General features: G+C 37.6%; 1 protein-coding gene across 3 annotated transcripts in view; it reads right to left on the bottom strand.

Annotated features, from left to right (window-relative positions):
- Positions 1–2,096: 2,096 nt before the first annotated feature.
- LOC135467936 (protein still life, isoform SIF type 1-like) overlaps positions 2,097–19,399 on the bottom strand; it is a 140,203-nt gene continuing 122,900 nt past the window's right edge. For 2 of the 3 annotated variants that reach the window (XM_064745876.1, XM_064745885.1), the window contains 18 exons: positions 19,111–19,208; positions 17,723–17,866; positions 17,160–17,342; positions 15,144–15,370; positions 14,342–14,453; positions 13,852–14,016; positions 12,400–12,580; positions 11,614–11,883; positions 11,227–11,312; positions 10,640–10,819; positions 10,132–10,326; positions 9,712–9,726; positions 8,520–8,628; positions 8,003–8,179; positions 7,188–7,312; positions 6,459–6,632; positions 5,894–6,087; positions 2,097–5,232 (listed from right to left, as the gene is read on the bottom strand). In XM_064745876.1, the coding sequence (XP_064601946.1) occupies positions 4,500–5,232; positions 5,894–6,087; positions 6,459–6,632; positions 7,188–7,312; positions 8,003–8,179; positions 8,520–8,628; positions 9,712–9,726; positions 10,132–10,326; positions 10,640–10,819; positions 11,227–11,312; positions 11,614–11,883; positions 12,400–12,580; positions 13,852–14,016; positions 14,342–14,453; positions 15,144–15,370; positions 17,160–17,342; positions 17,723–17,866; positions 19,111–19,208 (3,368 nt within the window). In that variant the 3' untranslated portion in view covers positions 2,097–4,499. The remainder of the gene's footprint in view (positions 5,233–5,893; positions 6,088–6,458; positions 6,633–7,187; positions 7,313–8,002; positions 8,180–8,519; positions 8,629–9,711; positions 9,727–10,131; positions 10,327–10,639; positions 10,820–11,226; positions 11,313–11,613; positions 11,884–12,399; positions 12,581–13,851; positions 14,017–14,341; positions 14,454–15,143; positions 15,371–17,159; positions 17,343–17,722; positions 17,867–19,110; positions 19,209–19,399) is intronic. The other variant, XM_064745893.1, reaches the window with a different exon arrangement.

Genomic DNA, 19,399 nt, shown 5'->3' with positions numbered 1-19,399 from the left:
TTTAAAGGTGATGCAGTGAGCTAAAATGTCATATCAGTACAGGCAAGTGATCTCAAACAAACTATGTAAAATCTCTTATAAAATCTTTAGAACTCCTAAACATACCCTGACAGCAGCTGGCAAGGCCATGGAAACAGGAAGCAGTGGATCTGATTTCGGTCATATCTTCATACACATGGTTTGCCAAACTGATTGATAGACAGGGTTGATGCCAAGCTGGGGATTATTTCACTTCTATAAAAGCAGTCGTACCTGCATACAAATCGGTCTGTGTGAACAACAGCTAAAAGGTATTCGAACAAAGTGTGGGTTCAATCCCAGCCATGGGCAGGGAATTTGTAATTTTCATTATTTGTCTGGGGCCTTGTTGACAATAAGCCATTGATAGCCACTGAATTACGTTAGTGAGAAGTCACTTCCACTCCATTGACATGCAAGTCTGTCCATCACACATGAGAAAGTTCATAGATAACTTGATATTCGTACATTTGGGTGCCACTGCCATTACAGGCCATGATAACACCACTGCAGAAAGAAAGCTTGTAGAATAGTGTACCAAGTCAAGGTTCAAACACATAGAAATACCAAATAAAACTGATTTATTTGCACTTAAAAGGATTGTAAAGGTAAATCAGTTACCCTTTTGTCTAAAGGCGGGATAAGAAATCCCAAATACAATATACAGTTAAGACAACCAGCCTTGGCAGCAGAAAGTGACATGGTGCAAAAAGATAGAGTAGTTTGCTTCACACACCAGCTACACTGACCACTTTCTGATGGAGACGGATGTTTAAACTTTGAGACGAAACTCTGAAAAATCCAACAAAATGCTGAAGGTTACTGATAACACAGGTATTTAACACAAATTACAGGGCTCACTGCAACATTTCAGAATTACAAAGCAGTTTTTAAAATTTAAAGTCTTGAAGGAGTGGTAATGTTAATGTAACCGAAAGTGGAAAATAATCACTTCCAGGTTCACTGACATTCATGGCAGAAGTCCAGTTAAGAACATTTGACATCACTTTAATAAAACAATAAAGATATTGTTTCAACAGTATTAAATGTAATAACTTGAATTCCAGTTTGGCATTGTGCGTGAGTAAGGCCCTATAGTACAAAGAAAGATAATCAATTAAACTTTTAAGGTGTTTCACTTACACATACATGTATGTTTAATTAATTAATTAATTAATTATTATAGTACTGATATTTTACATTATTGGCCATGTTTTAGATCTGATGACTAAACACAAACATGAGAAATAATACTCTTGAATTAACTTAGCACCTGCACATACCAATGACTGATGCACGAGTCATAAAGCAGACCTCTTTGCACCAGCAGTATGGCAACAAGACAAAACGGAAATACAGAGATTTGAACCCACAAGTCTAGTGGAGGTGCACACACATTGTGCTTACTTTGATAGTCACACATATTAAGCAGTACTGCTGGCATAATTATGCAAAGAGAGCACTGGTAACAGAGGTAATCAGTAGATTTCTGTAAAGGTAAACTAATTATTCTATGTATGCACAGTCAAAATCTAAAACTGTATATGCGTAAAAAGGAGAGGTATTATTTCAGTTCACTGATCAATTTGATGACGATGAGAACTTATTAAGTTAAATAGGTGATATTTCACAAACACATAACATACCATACACATGTATTTTAATGTCTTAAAAATTTCCAATTCCAATTTTGAATTTTCTAATATTTCAATATCAATCCATGTATTTTGGCTTGTTTTATACTGGGAAAACAAAAAACCAGCAGCCTTCAATGTCACTTGTTGAAATTTCAACACCGGTTTTGTAAATGTTCAAAATACCTTTATTTCTCTTCTGGCCAAAATGTTTTCTTTAAATGGTATATGTACTTGTGCAAAAATACTTTTGGCTTTAAGTTCAGCATCACTGACACCATACTGCCAGCAGTTGAAGACACCACATTAGTGATGTTCATTATCATATGCTATGGATTACATCACTGACACCATACTGACACCATACTGCCAGCAGTTGAAGACACCACATTAGTGATGTTCATTATCAAATGCTATGGATTACATCACTGACACCATACTGACACCATACTGCCAGCAGTTGAAGACACCACATTAGTGATGTTCATTATCATATGCTATGGATTACACTTAGTGGCATTTTTCTAAACTGTATTAGACATTACTTATTTCCATATAGTGGTAAATGTAATGTACCTGATGTACTCAAGTCAAATTCTACACATTTTCACTGACCAGCACACAGTAACGCATTACCTAAATCTCACAGGCTATTGACAGAAAATGAAGACTACCAATCAAATGGTACAATTCTCTTTTTCAGTCTCCACGGGATAACCAATCATGTCTGTACACTATGTGTATACATTTTTATGTTTTGTAATAAAACAAAGTAAGACATAATTGTCATGGTCTATGACAAAATTTGACAGTAATTATTCAAATGATGCCTTGAAGTTTCAATTATACATGTAGCTACATGTACCCACATTTAGAAGAGTAAATTATAGCACTTTCTTGTCGAAAAAAGGCTTTACGAAAGCACAGAACGCACTGTCTGTAAAAACATGTTTTTTTGTCTCATGAATCACCTTTTATCTCCAGGAAAATACATGTAGTACTATAATCTTTGTATAACATATTTTAGTTAATATTATACATCATATCTCAAACTCTGATTTCCATATCTCCTGTATACATTTCACATTATTCTGAATTTATGATGATAAATTATATATCTCTTCGAAAATAGTGATTTCTCCTTCATGTACAGATCCTTCAATAAACTAGAAAAAGTCCGAAAAAAACAAACAAAAAACAAACAAACATGAGAATAACTTAATTATGCAAATGAAACAGAATTTTCCAAACTTCACCCTTTAGAAGCTACATGTACATGAGGCTGTGTATAAAACTGAGAACATTATGAAAACAGACAAAATACATGCATTTGTCAGATGAGTTAGACTTTAAACCAAAATGTGAAACAAAAAAGATGGCTGCCACAGCTTTAAAATGCTGATGTCATGGAAGGCAATAGAGCATATTTCCTTAATAAAACTGACCACAAATAGACTATACAATACTTATATAGATTTATCGAAATATGTACATACAAAATAACGATATTGCACTCAAAAAAGGTTTGCTTGTATTGAACCACGTGAAAGACGGCTTTAAAGTGTCACCATCATGTGACAAAAGTTCCTTAGTAACGCCAGACTAGAGAGGGCTCAACGGGCCCTGGATTTGCGTCGTAAATTAAAGCTTAGAAAAGACCATGGCATGTTGGTCGAAGAGCTGCTGGCCATGCTCACAGCAGGTGTAACATCAGTCAAGTGTTCAGTTGTAACAATTACCACATATAACAACACAACCTTATCTTTGCTGCATTGCATATCTTCTCAACGAGATAACACTCAAAGAAACAAATCAGCACGACATCTGCTCAACACAGTCCCTATAAAATCATTCCTGAAACAAACTCCTCATATCAAACCTGTATGCAATAATGAAGGCAATCAACTAATGCAACTGCATTGCAAAAAATTCAATAAAAAGAAGAGACATTATTTTGTAGCTTGTCTTTGTTTCCGCCGACTTGCCTCAAAACCAGTGGGTTCCCTACATATTCCATGTACATAAGATATACAACTTCTTTTATAACATCATGGTCATAAATAATGATTGTCCCTGTGTGCATACTGACGTACTGTCATTCTCAGAACTGAGATACCAAGTGATATTCCAATATGAGATACCAATGCTTTTCTGAAATAACATGGTTTCAAATCACTAATTAAAAGTGATTGTCATTGCTGAGATACGAGCTTCATCCTGCATGTAGTTGTACACTGGGATATCACTAAGATTCTCTCATTCCGATTATATTTCATCAGAATTCTAGAAAAGGGCAGAACATCAAGATTCTTCATACAGATTCTATCCAGATTCTCCACACAGGCAATACCTCCTCAGAATTCTCCATTCGGGTAGAACATCAAGATTCTCCCTACAGAGATTCCATCAGGATTCTGCATACAGGCTATACCTCCTCAGAATTCTTCAGAAGGGCAGAACATCAAAATTCTCCATACAGGTCGAGATTCCATCAGGACTCTCCATACATTCTCAATGCAGACATTCCACAAGGATTCTCCAGACAGCCAGTTGTCCAGTATTTATCAGGAACCTCCACAACAACAGAACATCAGCACTGTCCATCATGTCCTTGGTATGAAATCCATTTAACTTTCCACAATGAGAGACCAGTTTGATTTTCCAGGCTCAGAAACACAAAGTTCACATTATCAGCCTTGAGATACCTTTGCAGTTCACGCCTGCACGACAGCATTTAATTATGAGATCCATATCACAACTGTAGAAAGTTTGGCACCGATACCTGCAGTGAGCCTTGCCACAGTGAATACTGTTGTAAACATGTTTACCATGCATCTCACATCCCACTCAGCACTCTGTGTCCTTAAAAGTTGATTGTGCTTGCACTGATGGATCATTAAAAAATAGAGTAGCATTATCATTCCTGTACACAATCTCTGAGCAGTCCCCATAGACAGACGCTCGACTGTTCACCGGCCCCTGACTCATCGGAGGCGGGTTCTCGTACGTCGGGGAGGGCAAGGTCGGGCTATCATCCCGAGGTTTCCAGATAGGGGAGCCATCAGCATTCTTGTTGGCCACAGGTGCTGAGAAACTAGTGGGGTTAGCACTGGCATGGAGAAGTTTAGCAGAGCCGTGGCTTGACCCGCTCAGGTTTGAGGTGGAGGAAGACGGACTAGCCCTAGTCTGTGTGATCTGTGGTTCTGAGCCCGTCATGAATGGGACCATCTGTAAATCAGAGCCCGTCATGAATGGACTCGCTAATGTGTCCTCCTCCTCCACCTCATTGTTCAAATCACCGATCGTTTTACTTCTAGTCCTAAACGTATTGTCGTATTCTAAGGTGTGCACATTCTCCTCCAGGTTCATTGAATGTCTCTCGGGCTGCTGTGGATCCTTGCCATTCCGTTTCTTTCCTGCGTTCCGAGGATTTGTTTGTAAACTCTCTAGCTTCTTTCCTCCCAATGGAATGTATTTGCCCTTTCCAGGGGCTTTCACCGGGGGAAACTGAACTTTCTTGGAGCTGTCCTTTACTGTCTGCCGAATGATCCGTAGGAAATCTGCCTTGGCCTCCAGAGAACTGTCAAACAAAAACACATCATGACTTCTTCTTAAATTTACTCCTAGTCATTCATATGCTTAGAATATTCAATTAATCACCGAAATCCACAGGACAAAATTACAATTTTGACAAATTAAATGGTTGAAATCAAACAATGATGTTAAGTACGATGTTAAACCCCAATAACTCACTCACTCACTCAAACAATGAAAGAGTACATATATTTCACCTCCAAAAACAATACAAACTGAATGCATGTAAGCAAATGACCCTGACTTATAATTACAGGTTCCTTAATTCTGAGAATATGCATGTATTAATAACTGCCCTAATTATTTAACACTTCTTCATCTTCAGGCTACCTTAGTTACAAATACTGAATATTCAGAATAATGTTATAATGGCATGCCCAAATTATGGACTTGATATTAAAGACATCAATCTTCAGAGAGTTTCAAAGGTTTCCAAACACGTTTAAAATAAAAAAAACAGGCACTGTTTACAATCAAATCAGACCCGATGCACATACCCTACCGTGACTGTACTCTCTCTCAGTAGTTAAACAGTACTGGAATGCTACAAGCCTGCTATGGGTGTGGTAGTGGTGAGCTAATGGCATGCCCCAGAACCTTTTTTCCCTGGCTTTTACTTAATGATATGGATGAATCTCTTAACTCACTTGTTACAGAACTGGTAAACCCTTTCTGGCCTGCCCTCTGTCTCAGATTTACAGTGAACCATCTCCCAGCAATGTTTGGTGTCCGTGTCACTCATACTGTGACAGCGTACATTCAGCTCATGGACGGGGATCAGCAGTTTGTACCTGTCCACCATCTCGTACACCTCGGCCACCGAACTACGACCTGGGGTGCTCTGGGAATGGAAGCATTTTTAAAAGTAAAGTAATGATGTGACTTGTCAGCCTTATGTCAAGAGAATCATCTAACACACAAGACATGCTCATTGCTTTTGCTCTATACCCTTAGTCTTCGATGCTTAAAATTTTTTGCCCTTCAAATAAAAATGGTGTAACATTTGGTACCTTTGTATGTAAAAAAGTAAAAACAAATCTATTCAAATGTGGAGATAATCAAAGTTGATTTAAAAGAAAACGAAAACCACATGTACTTTACTTTGCGATATACAAACAGCTTTTATAGGATCCATTTGTCAAACAAGTCACACTAATACCTACATGTAGCTAAAGTAAATCTGAAATTATCATACCATCCAAAGGTTCCTACCTTTGTCTTTTTCCGCTTGACCTTTTCTCGTGTTAAGAACACAACCCCCATCCTGAAGACAAACACTGTGTTCTCAAACTCCATGCCTTTTTTGATCTTACCCAGACTCTCACTGGCATTGATCCACTCTACAGTACCATACATCTGCAGCTCTCCCACACTCAGGTCTACATTCTGATCCAAAAAACAAACACACACAGGGTGATTTGAAACCTACATGTAGCAAAAAAACAATCCTAAATTTCACCTTCACTGTCTTTCTTTTATAGATCCAAGTTTACTTTAATGTCTATTAAAACAATATTAAAGAGCATTAACATCGCTCATTCACAAATGTAAACCTTCAAACATTCTTACACCCTTTGATCCTATGGTGACAACTAAATTAGTGTACAAAACAAGAGAATATTGCTTCACTTATATTTATGTACCATATCACTAAAGCTAGGAGCACCCTCATTTAGACAGATTCATTTATTTCATTTGTGTTTTATGCTGTACTATTGAATATTTCTCTTGCCAGAATGAAGACTAGAATTATGGTGGGAGGACACTAGACAGAGGCCAAGGGGAACACATGACCATTTGCAAGTTGCCTGTAAAAGTGTTTGTATGTTCTTCAGACAGACCACCATGCACCGCTGCTGTCAAAATGCACCAGTAACAATATTCATGTATACAAATGAACAATAAGATATTGCAGATTTTTCCCAGGTAAAACCTCGCTACCTTGTTATGAGGGTGGGTTTCCCTGTACTGCTTTGCCATCTCGTCAAACACACTGCCATATTCTTCATATATCTTCTGCATTTCGTTGATATGTTCAGCTACAGCCTCCATTCCTTTGAGGGCCTCTGGTAAAGAAAAATAAAGTTATTAGAAAATACTGTATTTCAACTTACGCATTTTTCAAGCGTCATTTTCTGATCGATTGATCCACATTTTTAGGCCACTTATGTTTTTTTTTTTTGATTAAGTTTGGTTAATTTCTTATCAGAAAAAAGTGTTGACATAAAATGCAACATTTTAAGATCCCTATGTGCTTCTGATATTTCTGAAAGCGCAATTATACACACCAAATTTTAGGCAAAATAGAGCCAAAAACAAATTTTTGTGTGCAATGTGATATTGGTTATTTGTAGGCAGATGCACAGAGATTAAACTGTTAAATTTCTGGGCTTCACAGGCACCATTTTACTAATTTTAAATTTATGATGAATGAAGTCTGAAGATGAAACTAATCTGGGCTAAACAAAAAGTAACATTTTACCTACACTCAATCTCTAAAATGAATGAACCATTTAGGCTGAACCCAAAACCAGCAGTGGACCTATTTCAGTTTTATGTGTTGTGGATAACCTTCTGGTGCTCATGACACAAAGCCATTTCTGGTCAGATTCAAAACTTGTGACAAAATCAGAGTTTATGTTTTTTGCCCTAGAATTCCTTTTTGATCCCTTTATTAATGTCATTTGAGGAAAAATGTGTGTAAATTTCAACTTTCAACCGAAATGAAAGCTAAGCACAGTGTGAATGTGTACTACCTGATAGATGATGATGCTCATCTGTGTCAGGGTCAGTCAGGTTACGGAGCTGTTGGAGTAACAGTGGGTACTTAAGGATTCGTTGTATAGGTTTGATGAGATATGACTCCAGGGTAGCCGAGTGCTGTTGTTTGGGGTTCCTGGCCCGCAGAAACTCACGTAATGACTGATTGGCTTCTGAAAGTCACAACACAGCTCTCAAGGTCAGCATAGAAATCACAAAACATAAAGTTAACCATCAACCAGCTATATGAAATTCATCAATCAGAATGAAACTGAATTAACTGACATCTTCACACACTGGACATAAAAACATAAACAATTCTCGTAACTAGACAGGATTTTTAACTAAAAACAGGCACATATATTCCGATACATACTTTTATCCATATATTCTTGTTTTGAGAATCGTACAATATGCAGCCCTAGTGACCTATAATTTTAGACACCTGAACATTTTGTGGATAGGAGAGATGTTACAGCACTTGTCACATTACAGTTCTAAAAAACATTGTACCTGGATTGAGTATTTTCTGAGATCTGGAATGACTGGCACAAAATGAACTGTACACTTTGAAATGATTAGCGTAGTAAAGAAATGAGCCTCCCAATGAGAAAAGTATCCTCTGAAAGAATAAATAACACCGTTAAACCAGTTATTCAACACAACGCTGTCAAAACTCATCATGAGACATCAAACCTATAAGTGTACATGAAGATTAAAAGATTATCACTGGAGTACTATCAATCTAATTTACTAAGAAGTTTACAAAACATATGTAGAAATTTTGTTTTTGAAAGTTTTCAAAAGGAAAGTGTCTAAAATCAAACTTTTGTGTCAACAAAACATTGGAACTTTAACCATAAACACGAGATTACCACACATTATAAATTATGTTTCAAAACTAACCTACACATCTCACAATTTAAAATAAATCTGCCAACAACTTTGAACAAACAAAGTCAATTTTTAAAGCCATGCCTCCTATCTAGCAAACCTTCCAAAATGTACCAAACATAATCCAGTAATAGTTTCATATAAGACGCCAGACTATATGGTTCGTGCACACACCTGGAGCTAAAACTTTGCTGCATGCAAACATGTAGCTAACATGTCATATAATTTGTCAAAGATGGAGAAAGCTTAAAACACCATGAGTATTAAAATTCATAATGAATTTATGAAAAAAAAATATGCATGAACTCAAGCACTAAAACCAGCAAGTGTACATGTCCTGCTACATGCCACATTAGGAAAACCATCTACCATATTTAACAGCACAACAGCTCTGAATTATTTAAATGCAATTAAAGCGGAGATAACTAAATTTAGAAAACAGGAAAACTAAAATGTATCTATGACATGGGTTCAAAATAAAACAGCCATATTTTCACCATGCAACTATTTAAAGCATGCGGTGAATTATTGCTAACGATGAGAGTAATCAACTTGTAAGTATAAACTCTGCCAACAAATATGTCTCCAATGTTTGTTATAGCATCAAAATATTTTACAAGCTTTATTAATGACCTTTCACTAGCATATACATGCCATCCATAACTTAAAATCCATTAATTCCAAGCTTGAACCCCTGTAACTGCCAACAAGTACAGGACAGTTTTTTTAAGACCCAATTGTTAAACAACAACAACAATTTCTTCATCCCCAATCCTGCCACCATGACAACATGAATTACATATGAACGTACCCTGACATCTTCGTCCTGTGTATGACAAAATTATGAGATGAGTGAAAATGAGAGATGCTTTGATGAAGAAGTCATTCTTCTGTAAAATCAATGCCTATCTTCATGCTGACTAAGAGATCATTCAATATGAAGACTTGGGAACAAAATGCATGCTCGCAATGCCCCGAGAAATCAATATCAAATGTCACGAATACCACTGACACATCTGCACAAATAGGAGCACGAAATAGGGAATATTTTCATGCAATAATCATCCCAGAGAGGAATATTTGTGGAATAGAATCAAAGTTCATCAAAGACAAAATTATCTTTCATCTCAATCTAATATACTTCAAAAGAATCATTTCCAAATAATTTTCAAATTAAACATTGAAATGCAAAATTTTCATCCAGTTTTAATTTACGTAATCTCAAACTCACCCTGAATACTCTGGAATCTTCTGTGGAAGAACACTTGTCGTCCAGCCCTATGGCTTCCTCCAGGGAATGCAGAAACTGTTTCTGGAACTGTACAATCTCCTGGATGTTCCCAAACAGTTGTTCTATCTCATCTGTAGTCAGGAATGTCTCCTCCTTCAGGGGTTCTAAGTACCGCTCCGTTAGACAAATGAGATCCTAACATAACAAACCATCACAAATTATTACATCTCATAGACTAGAGTGATTCCACAAAGTAATCATGTACAGCAATGCGCTCAAGCAAAGCAACACCATGTTCAAAATATATATCTCATGTTCACAAGGCAACAGCCTATGATCTTGTCCCTAATATACAGTTAGTTATAAAAACTAGTGCCTCCAATAACTGATAATCTGCTTTAAGGGGAAAAATGAAATTGTTCTTTCCAGTTCCTAACATGAACAACACCCACCCCCTTTCCAATTGCCCATGAGGGATATGAAGCTACTTACACACTGCTCTACTTACTTTGACATAGCCCCTCTCTGTATCTATCAACTCCATGATGACTTTGCGTAATTTCTGTGCTTCACTGAGTGGTTTGGCATATTGAGCGGTCACCGTGGTTTCTGAGAGGTTGTGCTGTTGGCTGCCAGGAGACTGACTCTTCTGTGGAGATTTACACATGGCCGTTACCTGCTCTGCTCCCTGCATAAGGACAAACAATATCCATGACATAACTTCTATTAGGTGACAACAGTTCTCCCACAGCATTCACCAGGAGATGTGGTGGGCTACACATGGGTGGGGATTTCAAAATGTAACTTGTAAATGACTTTGTCTTCAGAAGACAATCAAGTAACTTAGAAGCAGTCACATGATAAATACCCAAAAGCAGAAATATTTTCTACAAACAGATATATATGCATTTTATGAGCACATATACATTGAAAGGTCCACAGGTACATGCTTTGGACAGCTATGGTGAGAGGGAGTTCTACAACTTCCCCTATAAATAGAATATGTCTTTATGGCAAGGTTACACTCACATAAATGTCCTATAATGTTGCCTGTTTTCATGTCATGATACATCAAGGCTACATACATCTACGTACCTTTAACAAGGCATCAATCTGTGAGGGGGACAAGGCTGGAGCTGGCACTTTCTTTGGAGAGCTGTGTGGTCTTTGGTTTGGTTCATCTGGAAATCATTCACACAAAAACAGATATATTAATTTCATTCTCGCAGGAAAGGCACAGTATTAGCAGATTGCATGTTCATGAAAACAACCGCCATGAAGTTAAGAAGACATTTATAAATATCACATAATTATAAAGTTTATGCGCATATATGATATTTTCTTACAAGGTTTTATCTTCATACAGACAGTGTATATTATATCTGCTCTGAAAATTTGTATAAAAATGTATTTTAGTGAGTGCTGCTCACTGAGCAACTTTGCCAAATACAGTAATTATGGTTAGCTTTCAAAATGACTCACCTCTGCCATTTAATGGAGCAGGCACAGTTAACTCTCCTAGAATTTTCTGACTGAGTCGGGACTGGCTGGGGGGAGGACGACACACCATGTTGTCGATGTAGAGGTCAGCATGCTCCATCATGAAGGTGCTGTAAGGGCGCTGGGTGCGACATGAGCGGACGGTCAGACAGACGACCTGGGCCTCCTGGAGCAATGTCTCCACATACACCATGTCCAGTTCTGACACCACCTTCCCGTTAATCACCAAAATCTCATCACCCACCAACAGCCCTGAACAACAAAACAAGTAACAATACAATTTAATTAACACCCTTTAAATATCCTTATATTCTGTGTTAATGTAATAATTCATTCAATTTCTCATCAATCAAGGTGGAGCAAAATTATAAACTTTTATATCAATCAGATATACAACATGACAAAGTCCCTGATACTAAGGTAAGAAAAGCCACAATTTTTTTTCTGTACAAGTTGTCTCCCTTTCAATCAAATATCTTAAATACATATTTATCTTAATATGCTCATAAAAACTTCAATCAATCAATCACACATTAAAGTCTCACCAAAATATAGCCATGTAAAGAAGGATTAATTCATTTATCTGTTTTGTGTATTACACCATACTCAAGAATGTTTCACTTATACGACGGCATTATGACGGCAGGAAACCCCGCAGGACGTGCGGGAATCATACACATAAATCAGGACTATGAAACAATTTACTATCAATTCTACCCCAGTTAGGTCATGCTAACAGCACCAAACTTTTCATGTGTGTATGCCTACCTTTCAGGTCCGCCAGTCCACCCCTCTGAACATCACTGACATACACCTGTAACTCGTCATCTCTCTCCGAGTCCTCAGCTAACTCTGCCTCTATACTGAAGCCAAATGCTGTGTGACCCCCTCGCTTCACAAGCTCTACCTGGAACATGCTCTTCTGACACACCTCAATACTATCAAAGTTCTGAAACACAGCAGAATGGGTGGTGTTGTCCCAGGATCATTGTCATAAAACTTGTTACGCTGCTGTTCCCTGACCCTTATAAGGTGTACTGGAGGTATACTTGAGGTACTACTGAGGTGTACCATTGAGGTGTAGCATATCTGAACTGAGGTGTGTCTAAGGTATACATAAGATTAGGTGTACTGAAGTGCACACCTACAGTTCACCTCAGTGGAGGTGTAAATATGAGGTAAAAAACATGATGTCTGAGGTATATATGTGAAAGAGCTGAGGCGCACCCTTATAGGCAAGGTGGATGTACATGGTTTTCACTGTTATTTTGATAGAAAACGAGCTCAAAACACTTAAATTGGCTGTATAAATTATAGACAAATTTAAGTAAGTTGTAAGTGCATGATGTCTTTTAAAACTTTAAAAAAAGTCACTGAAGTTTACCTAAGGTAAATAACCATTAAATTATAATCAAAAATTCTCAGTCTCTAAGGTGTACCTGAGGTAAATCATTTATTTTTTTTAACTTTTGAAGTTTTTAAGGTATACCTGAGGTACATATTCTAAGTGTAAATTTTTCTAAAAACTTGCTGAGGTCTATTTGAAGTACATTATCTCATATTCCAAAACTACTAAAAAACGCTCAATGTTTCTAAGGTGTGCCATTCTTTTTGTTTAACTTTCAAAGTTTTAAAGGTATACCTGAGGAACATCTTCTAAGTGTTGATTTTTTTTCAAAGTTCCCGAGGTACATCTGTGGTATAGGCATATGGTTAAAGTGTATTTCAGGTATAGTACACTTCATCTACACCCCACATACGCCTCATCTATACCTCACACTGATGAGTACACCTCGTGCGCAAGGGTTTCCCTATTTTTAACGTAACCAAAGAGCTGATATTTAACAAAACGCAAAGTACTGTACTTCATCTAAGATTTTTTTAAGTGATGCTTTATTGCAAATTTATTCAATTTGTTTTATTCTGACTAATCCATCTTTCAGAGTTTTTTGTGAAGTTTGATTAATTTCTTTATCAGCAAAACTTTCGTGTTGGCATCAAAATTATTGTTATAGGGCCTTTGTGTGTTTCTGTAAGTGAATTTTTATAAGCCAAAATTTAGCTGGAATACAGTAATGATTAGAATTAGGAAATAAACATCTGTTATGTTTAGCATCTATGGCACAGTATGGGTTAACCCAGTTAATAAAAGTATTTTAATATGGTTAAACATGACATGAAGGTTAGCATGCAGTAATGCCTGCCTTATGGAATTCTCACCTGTTTAGATATGTAATCTGACTTGTCAGGAACACTGTAACTATTGCTAGAGCCTGCCACACGGAAACGAACAAAATGATCGCGAGGGTCGAGCTGACGTTTATTGCACACCGCTTCTAAGAGTTCCTGAACGCACATCTGGTCATCTACACACACGACTACAGTCTGCAGCAGAAAAGACGATAAGAATATTTAACATTACTTGACGGGCATACATGTCATGGAATTTGCTGTACATCTGATTATATATAGCCAAACTTTGACGGCAATTTGATGACAATTTTCAATAAATGGTACACATATTTTTGCAGAAAAACTATCACCATTAATTCTGCACATTATAACAAGAAAAGATCCAATACAAACACAAAATCCTGTAAGTACATGAAAATGAACTTTGTCTCCACATGCATCTGACAGTTATATATTATAGGTAAATGTCGTTCCGCACAAACAAGTAGTAACCATGAATGTAAGTTACATCTCTTACCTGACTGTTAGGTAAGGCCACTCTGGACAAACACTCTGCCACACCAGTCCCTTCTTCATGCTCAAGAGCAGGGAGGCCACTACCGGGGCTCTCTCCACGACGCTCCGCTCGACTAACAACCCAAATCGTTAGATGTAGATTATTTGTTTATTTATTTACTGATTGGTGTTTCAACACAATACCCAATATATTTCACTTTTACTGGTATAAAGCTGATAGGTTTTTGCTTGTTTAACTACCATTATATTACACTATCATTAAGAACATGTGATTTCTGTTTTTCTAAGACAGTTCAATAAACACAGCTCTTTTTATTATTGTATTACTAAACAATCTTCGTCACAAGATGCACACTTAAAACACCTGTAATTAGTGCACCAAATCATATGTTTCTAATCTAAAAGTTGAATACCTCTCACTAATGCAGTCGCTGTGAGTTCAAGTCCAGCTCATGCTGGCTTCCCCTCTCTGGCGGTAAGAAGGAAGGTCTGCCAACAGCCTTCGGATTGTTGTGGGTTTCCTCCGGGCTCTGCCTGGTTTACTTTCACCATAATGCTGGCTGCCGTCGTATAAGTAAAATATTCTTGGGTATGGCGTAAAACACCAATCAAATCAATAAAAGTTGAATAAACCACAATGTCTGTTCCAGCAGTTTTCAGCAATTCGGCAACTTGTGCAAAAGTATATATATTTTTTTGTAACATACATGTAATAGGAAAGCTATAAGAAATTTTTCATACGATATAACAGGAAAGCTAAAAGCCCAAGTGACATAGCTTCACTGTCTCCTGGGATTACTGACCCATCTGGTGTGGTGGCTGTCTTCACTGGTGTCCTAGCAGAAGCTCTGACTGCCGTGTCTGGTCGCTGAGCTATAGGTTTGACAACTCTACGCCCTGTCTGCATGCCCGTACTTGGGGGTACTGTGGGCACGCGGGCACACACCAGCACATGGAACGAGGACACTGTAAAGATCCCCAGTCGGCCCAGAATGGCCTTCGTCGTCTTGGCAACAGACCCTAATAGCACCTGTAAAAGAACGCAGATCAATTTCAGTGCAATTTCTTCAGAATATTGGGAAGAGGGACACCGAGAGAAAAATTAGTCTTTTATTTAAGTAACTGTGTGACCCTAACTTTCAATCAATGTAATAATCTGGCAAAATCATTTGTTTGGTTTCCCCAACTGCTTTTGTTTTAAGTCAATTTCAGAAAGACAATGGACACTATTTACCACCATTCTTACAACCCACTGATGATTTCATTTAATGCAAATGAAGCAATAATTTGAATTAATTCTTTAATTAGTCACCCTGGGTCCAAGGTGACTGTGCTTGGATAAATAATTAAAGGTTCAATTTGCATCCCTGAGCTTTGGAATTGAAGATTACAGAGAGCACAGAGCTAGTTAATGAGGCAGACAGGGACATAGGTGCTGATTAACTTCTAGTACGTGCAAAGGTCACTCCACAGACTGTATCCGGTCCGTAGCGAAGTCTAATTCCCAGCAGTCTGGACAAATGTCAGCAGTTGTGGTGGTACTGAAGTAATTAGACTCTCACTAATTGCTAGGCTCAAGGATATTGTGTGGACTAGCCCAAGAAGAATTCCTAGAAAGACGTTCAGTGGTACATGTATATTAGTAACAACTGAAATATTCAAAATGATTTGTTTAGTATGTAGGTATGCTGAGGGTTCTATATCGTAACGATGAGGAGTCTTTAGGTGTGCGTACATATACTTATGCTGTGTCCTTTCGTAGCATGGTAAGTCCATGCCACAAAAGTGCTGCCTCCACAGAAGTGACATGCTGAAGACACCAGACCTGACAACCACCCAGTCACATTATACTGACACCAGGCCAACCTGTCCTGTTTCCTTGCTCTGGCCTATCAGTGCTCAGCGCCAAGTGAGGCAGCCATTTTTAAAGTCTTTGGTATGACCCAAGGCAGGTTTGATTCTGGGTCTGCTAATTGAAGGACATTCTAACCATTAGGCCACAGAAGTGGTACAGATTTGCCGAGCAATTTACTAATTGTTACGTATTTTCTTACCCATAAAAGTTATTGATACGTGATATGTAGCCTTCATTCTTTTGGATACTTTATAATTTCAGAATTGCTGATATGTTATATTATTCATATGGTTATGGATTTGACTGACTTGTGAGCATTTCTTTTCCTGCGTTAGAACATTTAGGGAGTCTCAGAAGAGATAAACAAATTGTTGATAGAACTTTGTACAACACAGAAAACTTACATTTGGTAGTAAGGCTACCAAAAAGCCTGCCTATAGGAAACACACAGATGTAAAAATTCATGCAGCAATTTTGAAGATAATTTTTAAGTCATGAATTTGGTAATTTACAGTAATTAATATGCACACAGAGCATCAATGATGGCACATCTTCATCATGCTACTGTCCTTTATATGTGTGTAAAACCCAATATATGCAGTGCTTTTTGAAATACCATCCCTGACACTTTTAACATGGATTCTAATAGACACTACAATGAGTCGTGAATATAACTGGTAACCTGCAGTAATTAACATGCACACGAAGCATCAACAATGTTTTTGTGCTCTACATGTGTGCAAAACCAAAGCTCAATGCAATACTTTTTAAATACCATCCCTAACATTTATTCTAACAGTGCATTTCCTGTTAGCAGATGCATGGGGTATGCCATAAGCTACGCCTGGACTTTGTACAGGCCAACTAAAAAAAGAAACAGAAATTGTCATTAATATCATGATCGATTATACCTAGTTCCTTTAATAAAGTTCCACTGATCAGCGGCATATCATCAGCAACTCACCTTAGGATTTGGGAGTTCAGAACCATGCAGAGAAGCCATGTAGCACCTCAGTCTATATTGCTCTATATACATCTTCTCCAGGTTCTCTTCCCACTGAGCGATTTGTTTGACTATTGCCTGACGACTTTTGGCATCTGTCACCACAGACAGCTGAAGGTCAGCCATTTTCTTCATTTTCAGGTCCTAAAGGGAAACATTGAAAAAAAAACATGCAAGGACAAATTAACTCCTCTCCTACTAGACAATTCTTTTTTATTGCAAAATTTATATATATCTTGAAATACTGAAATCTTTAATGTTTAATGTACAAATTAAGTTTGCATTTTTTTTTTTGTAATTTCTCACTAAATGTCCACATTACCCATGAGCTTGGAAGCTTAGAATTCTGTATATGAAATCCCTGATGTTGCTAGCCTATTAACGACAGCATAACCCTTCCGTGATAGCTGAACTGCTTGTATGCTGAGCCTGCAGGGAAGTTATCAAGGTGACCAACATAGGTGATATGTTATGGCTTGTTACAGCATTAACTGTGCACCACGTAGAGCGGTGAGGCTGCCTACCATATCAATATTTGTCTCCAGTCTGGACACCTCATTTCTGAGCAGCTTGATGGTATTGTCCTTGCCATGCTGTCTGGCAAACGAAGAGGCACAGGCAGAATGTATTGCATTGATCCATCCATTGAGCTCTGTTTGTGTTTGAGCCTGGAATAATGAAGACAGGACAGTTGACGGTAGTGTTCTACAAATCAGTACATTATGCTCACATCCATGACTTTTGTTCAGAAACAAGCACAAATAATACTGTCATGGGATCTACAAACTCGACTGAACTTCAAAACATCTGAATTGTGTTGCTCTGCAAAGGCAACAAGGTACAAAAAAATTACTCACACATATAGATAATTAAAGTTGCATTCATCCACTGCATCTTGCTGAATAAATGCTGAATATGAATAATGGAATGACAATAAAACTTTTCTTTCGTTTGACACAATTTGCACTTTTGACTTAGTTCTTATAACTGATTTTGCTGGAGCTGGTCAGCTGGTACAGCAAACATCACCATGTATATACATAGATGAACTATTTCATTGCTGAATCAGCAGGCAGTTTACACCCAAAACCCTTGAACTTAATTATTACAGCATATTCACACAGAATCTTTCTATAAAATGAACATATCATAACCCAACTCTAAATACTTCAACTATTTAAAGTAAAAGAAAGCTAAGATGTGAAGTAAGGTTCATCAATATAGACAACTGAAAACTATGCACGAAAATACTTCCATTTATTTTTTCAGATTTTGAAAGAGTGTTGAAAAGGCATTCAAATATTTGAATACTATGGTGGGCTTTACGAGTCATACTGACGATATCTAGGAACTCTGACCTCACATCACCTTTTTTCATGATGTTCAGCAGCAGGAAGAAATTGGTGGGAACATTATTTCAGTAATCCTTTACTCACGGGTAAAAAGAGTTATTCTAACATTCAGTGTCATGATCAGAGTTGGAGTTCCTAAATTTTGAGAACATGGTCCATAAAGCCCAACTTAGAATTCAAATGTTTGAACAACTTGAACTCTTTTAACAAATAGGAAAGTATATTTATGCCTGGATTTTTGAGGTTTTTTCCTTTTACATATACATATATGTTGTAAATTTCATATTTTGGAAATATATATTGATAGCCACTCTTCTTGTGTAAACCTGCTTTATGTAGATTTTTTTAGATACATGCCAATATTCAACACTTAGCTTTCAATATCCACAGACAGCAGAATTTACCAACATCTGGTTGTCCTTTATGCATACTGACAATTAATTATTGCCAAACACATAGCCTTTCTACAAGCTGTGGCGTCAGCATCTGTAGTTTCATAAAAATGTCCCCCAGATTAGGGCTGTACAGGCGAAGATTACAGGGAGGGATAACCAGATTACCTGGAAGAGGTAGGCATCTCCGAAGGATGTGCTTAACGAGAAAATGTTCTCACGCTTGGGATGTTCCGGAACAGCCTGGGCTAAGCCTCCTTCCACGACTGCAATAAGAGACGGGGATAAACTGTTACCAAAAATACACAAGAGGCTAGAGAAAATTGGTAACCCATCGGTTGTTGAAGACGTGGGTGATACCCACAGTGAAGGAGGGCAGCACACTTTGAGGCTAGAGGTGAACTGTGACCATGGTGTTAAAATCAACGGGTGTGATGGACAGAGTCCTTGGTTACTG

The sequence above is a fragment of the Liolophura sinensis genome, chromosome 1, assembly GCF_032854445.1.
Source record: "Liolophura sinensis isolate JHLJ2023 chromosome 1, CUHK_Ljap_v2, whole genome shotgun sequence".
Lineage (NCBI taxonomy): Eukaryota > Metazoa > Mollusca > Polyplacophora > Chitonida > Chitonidae > Liolophura > Liolophura sinensis.
Note: the sequence above shows the minus strand (reverse complement) of the source record. Positions and strands in the feature narration are given on the sequence as shown.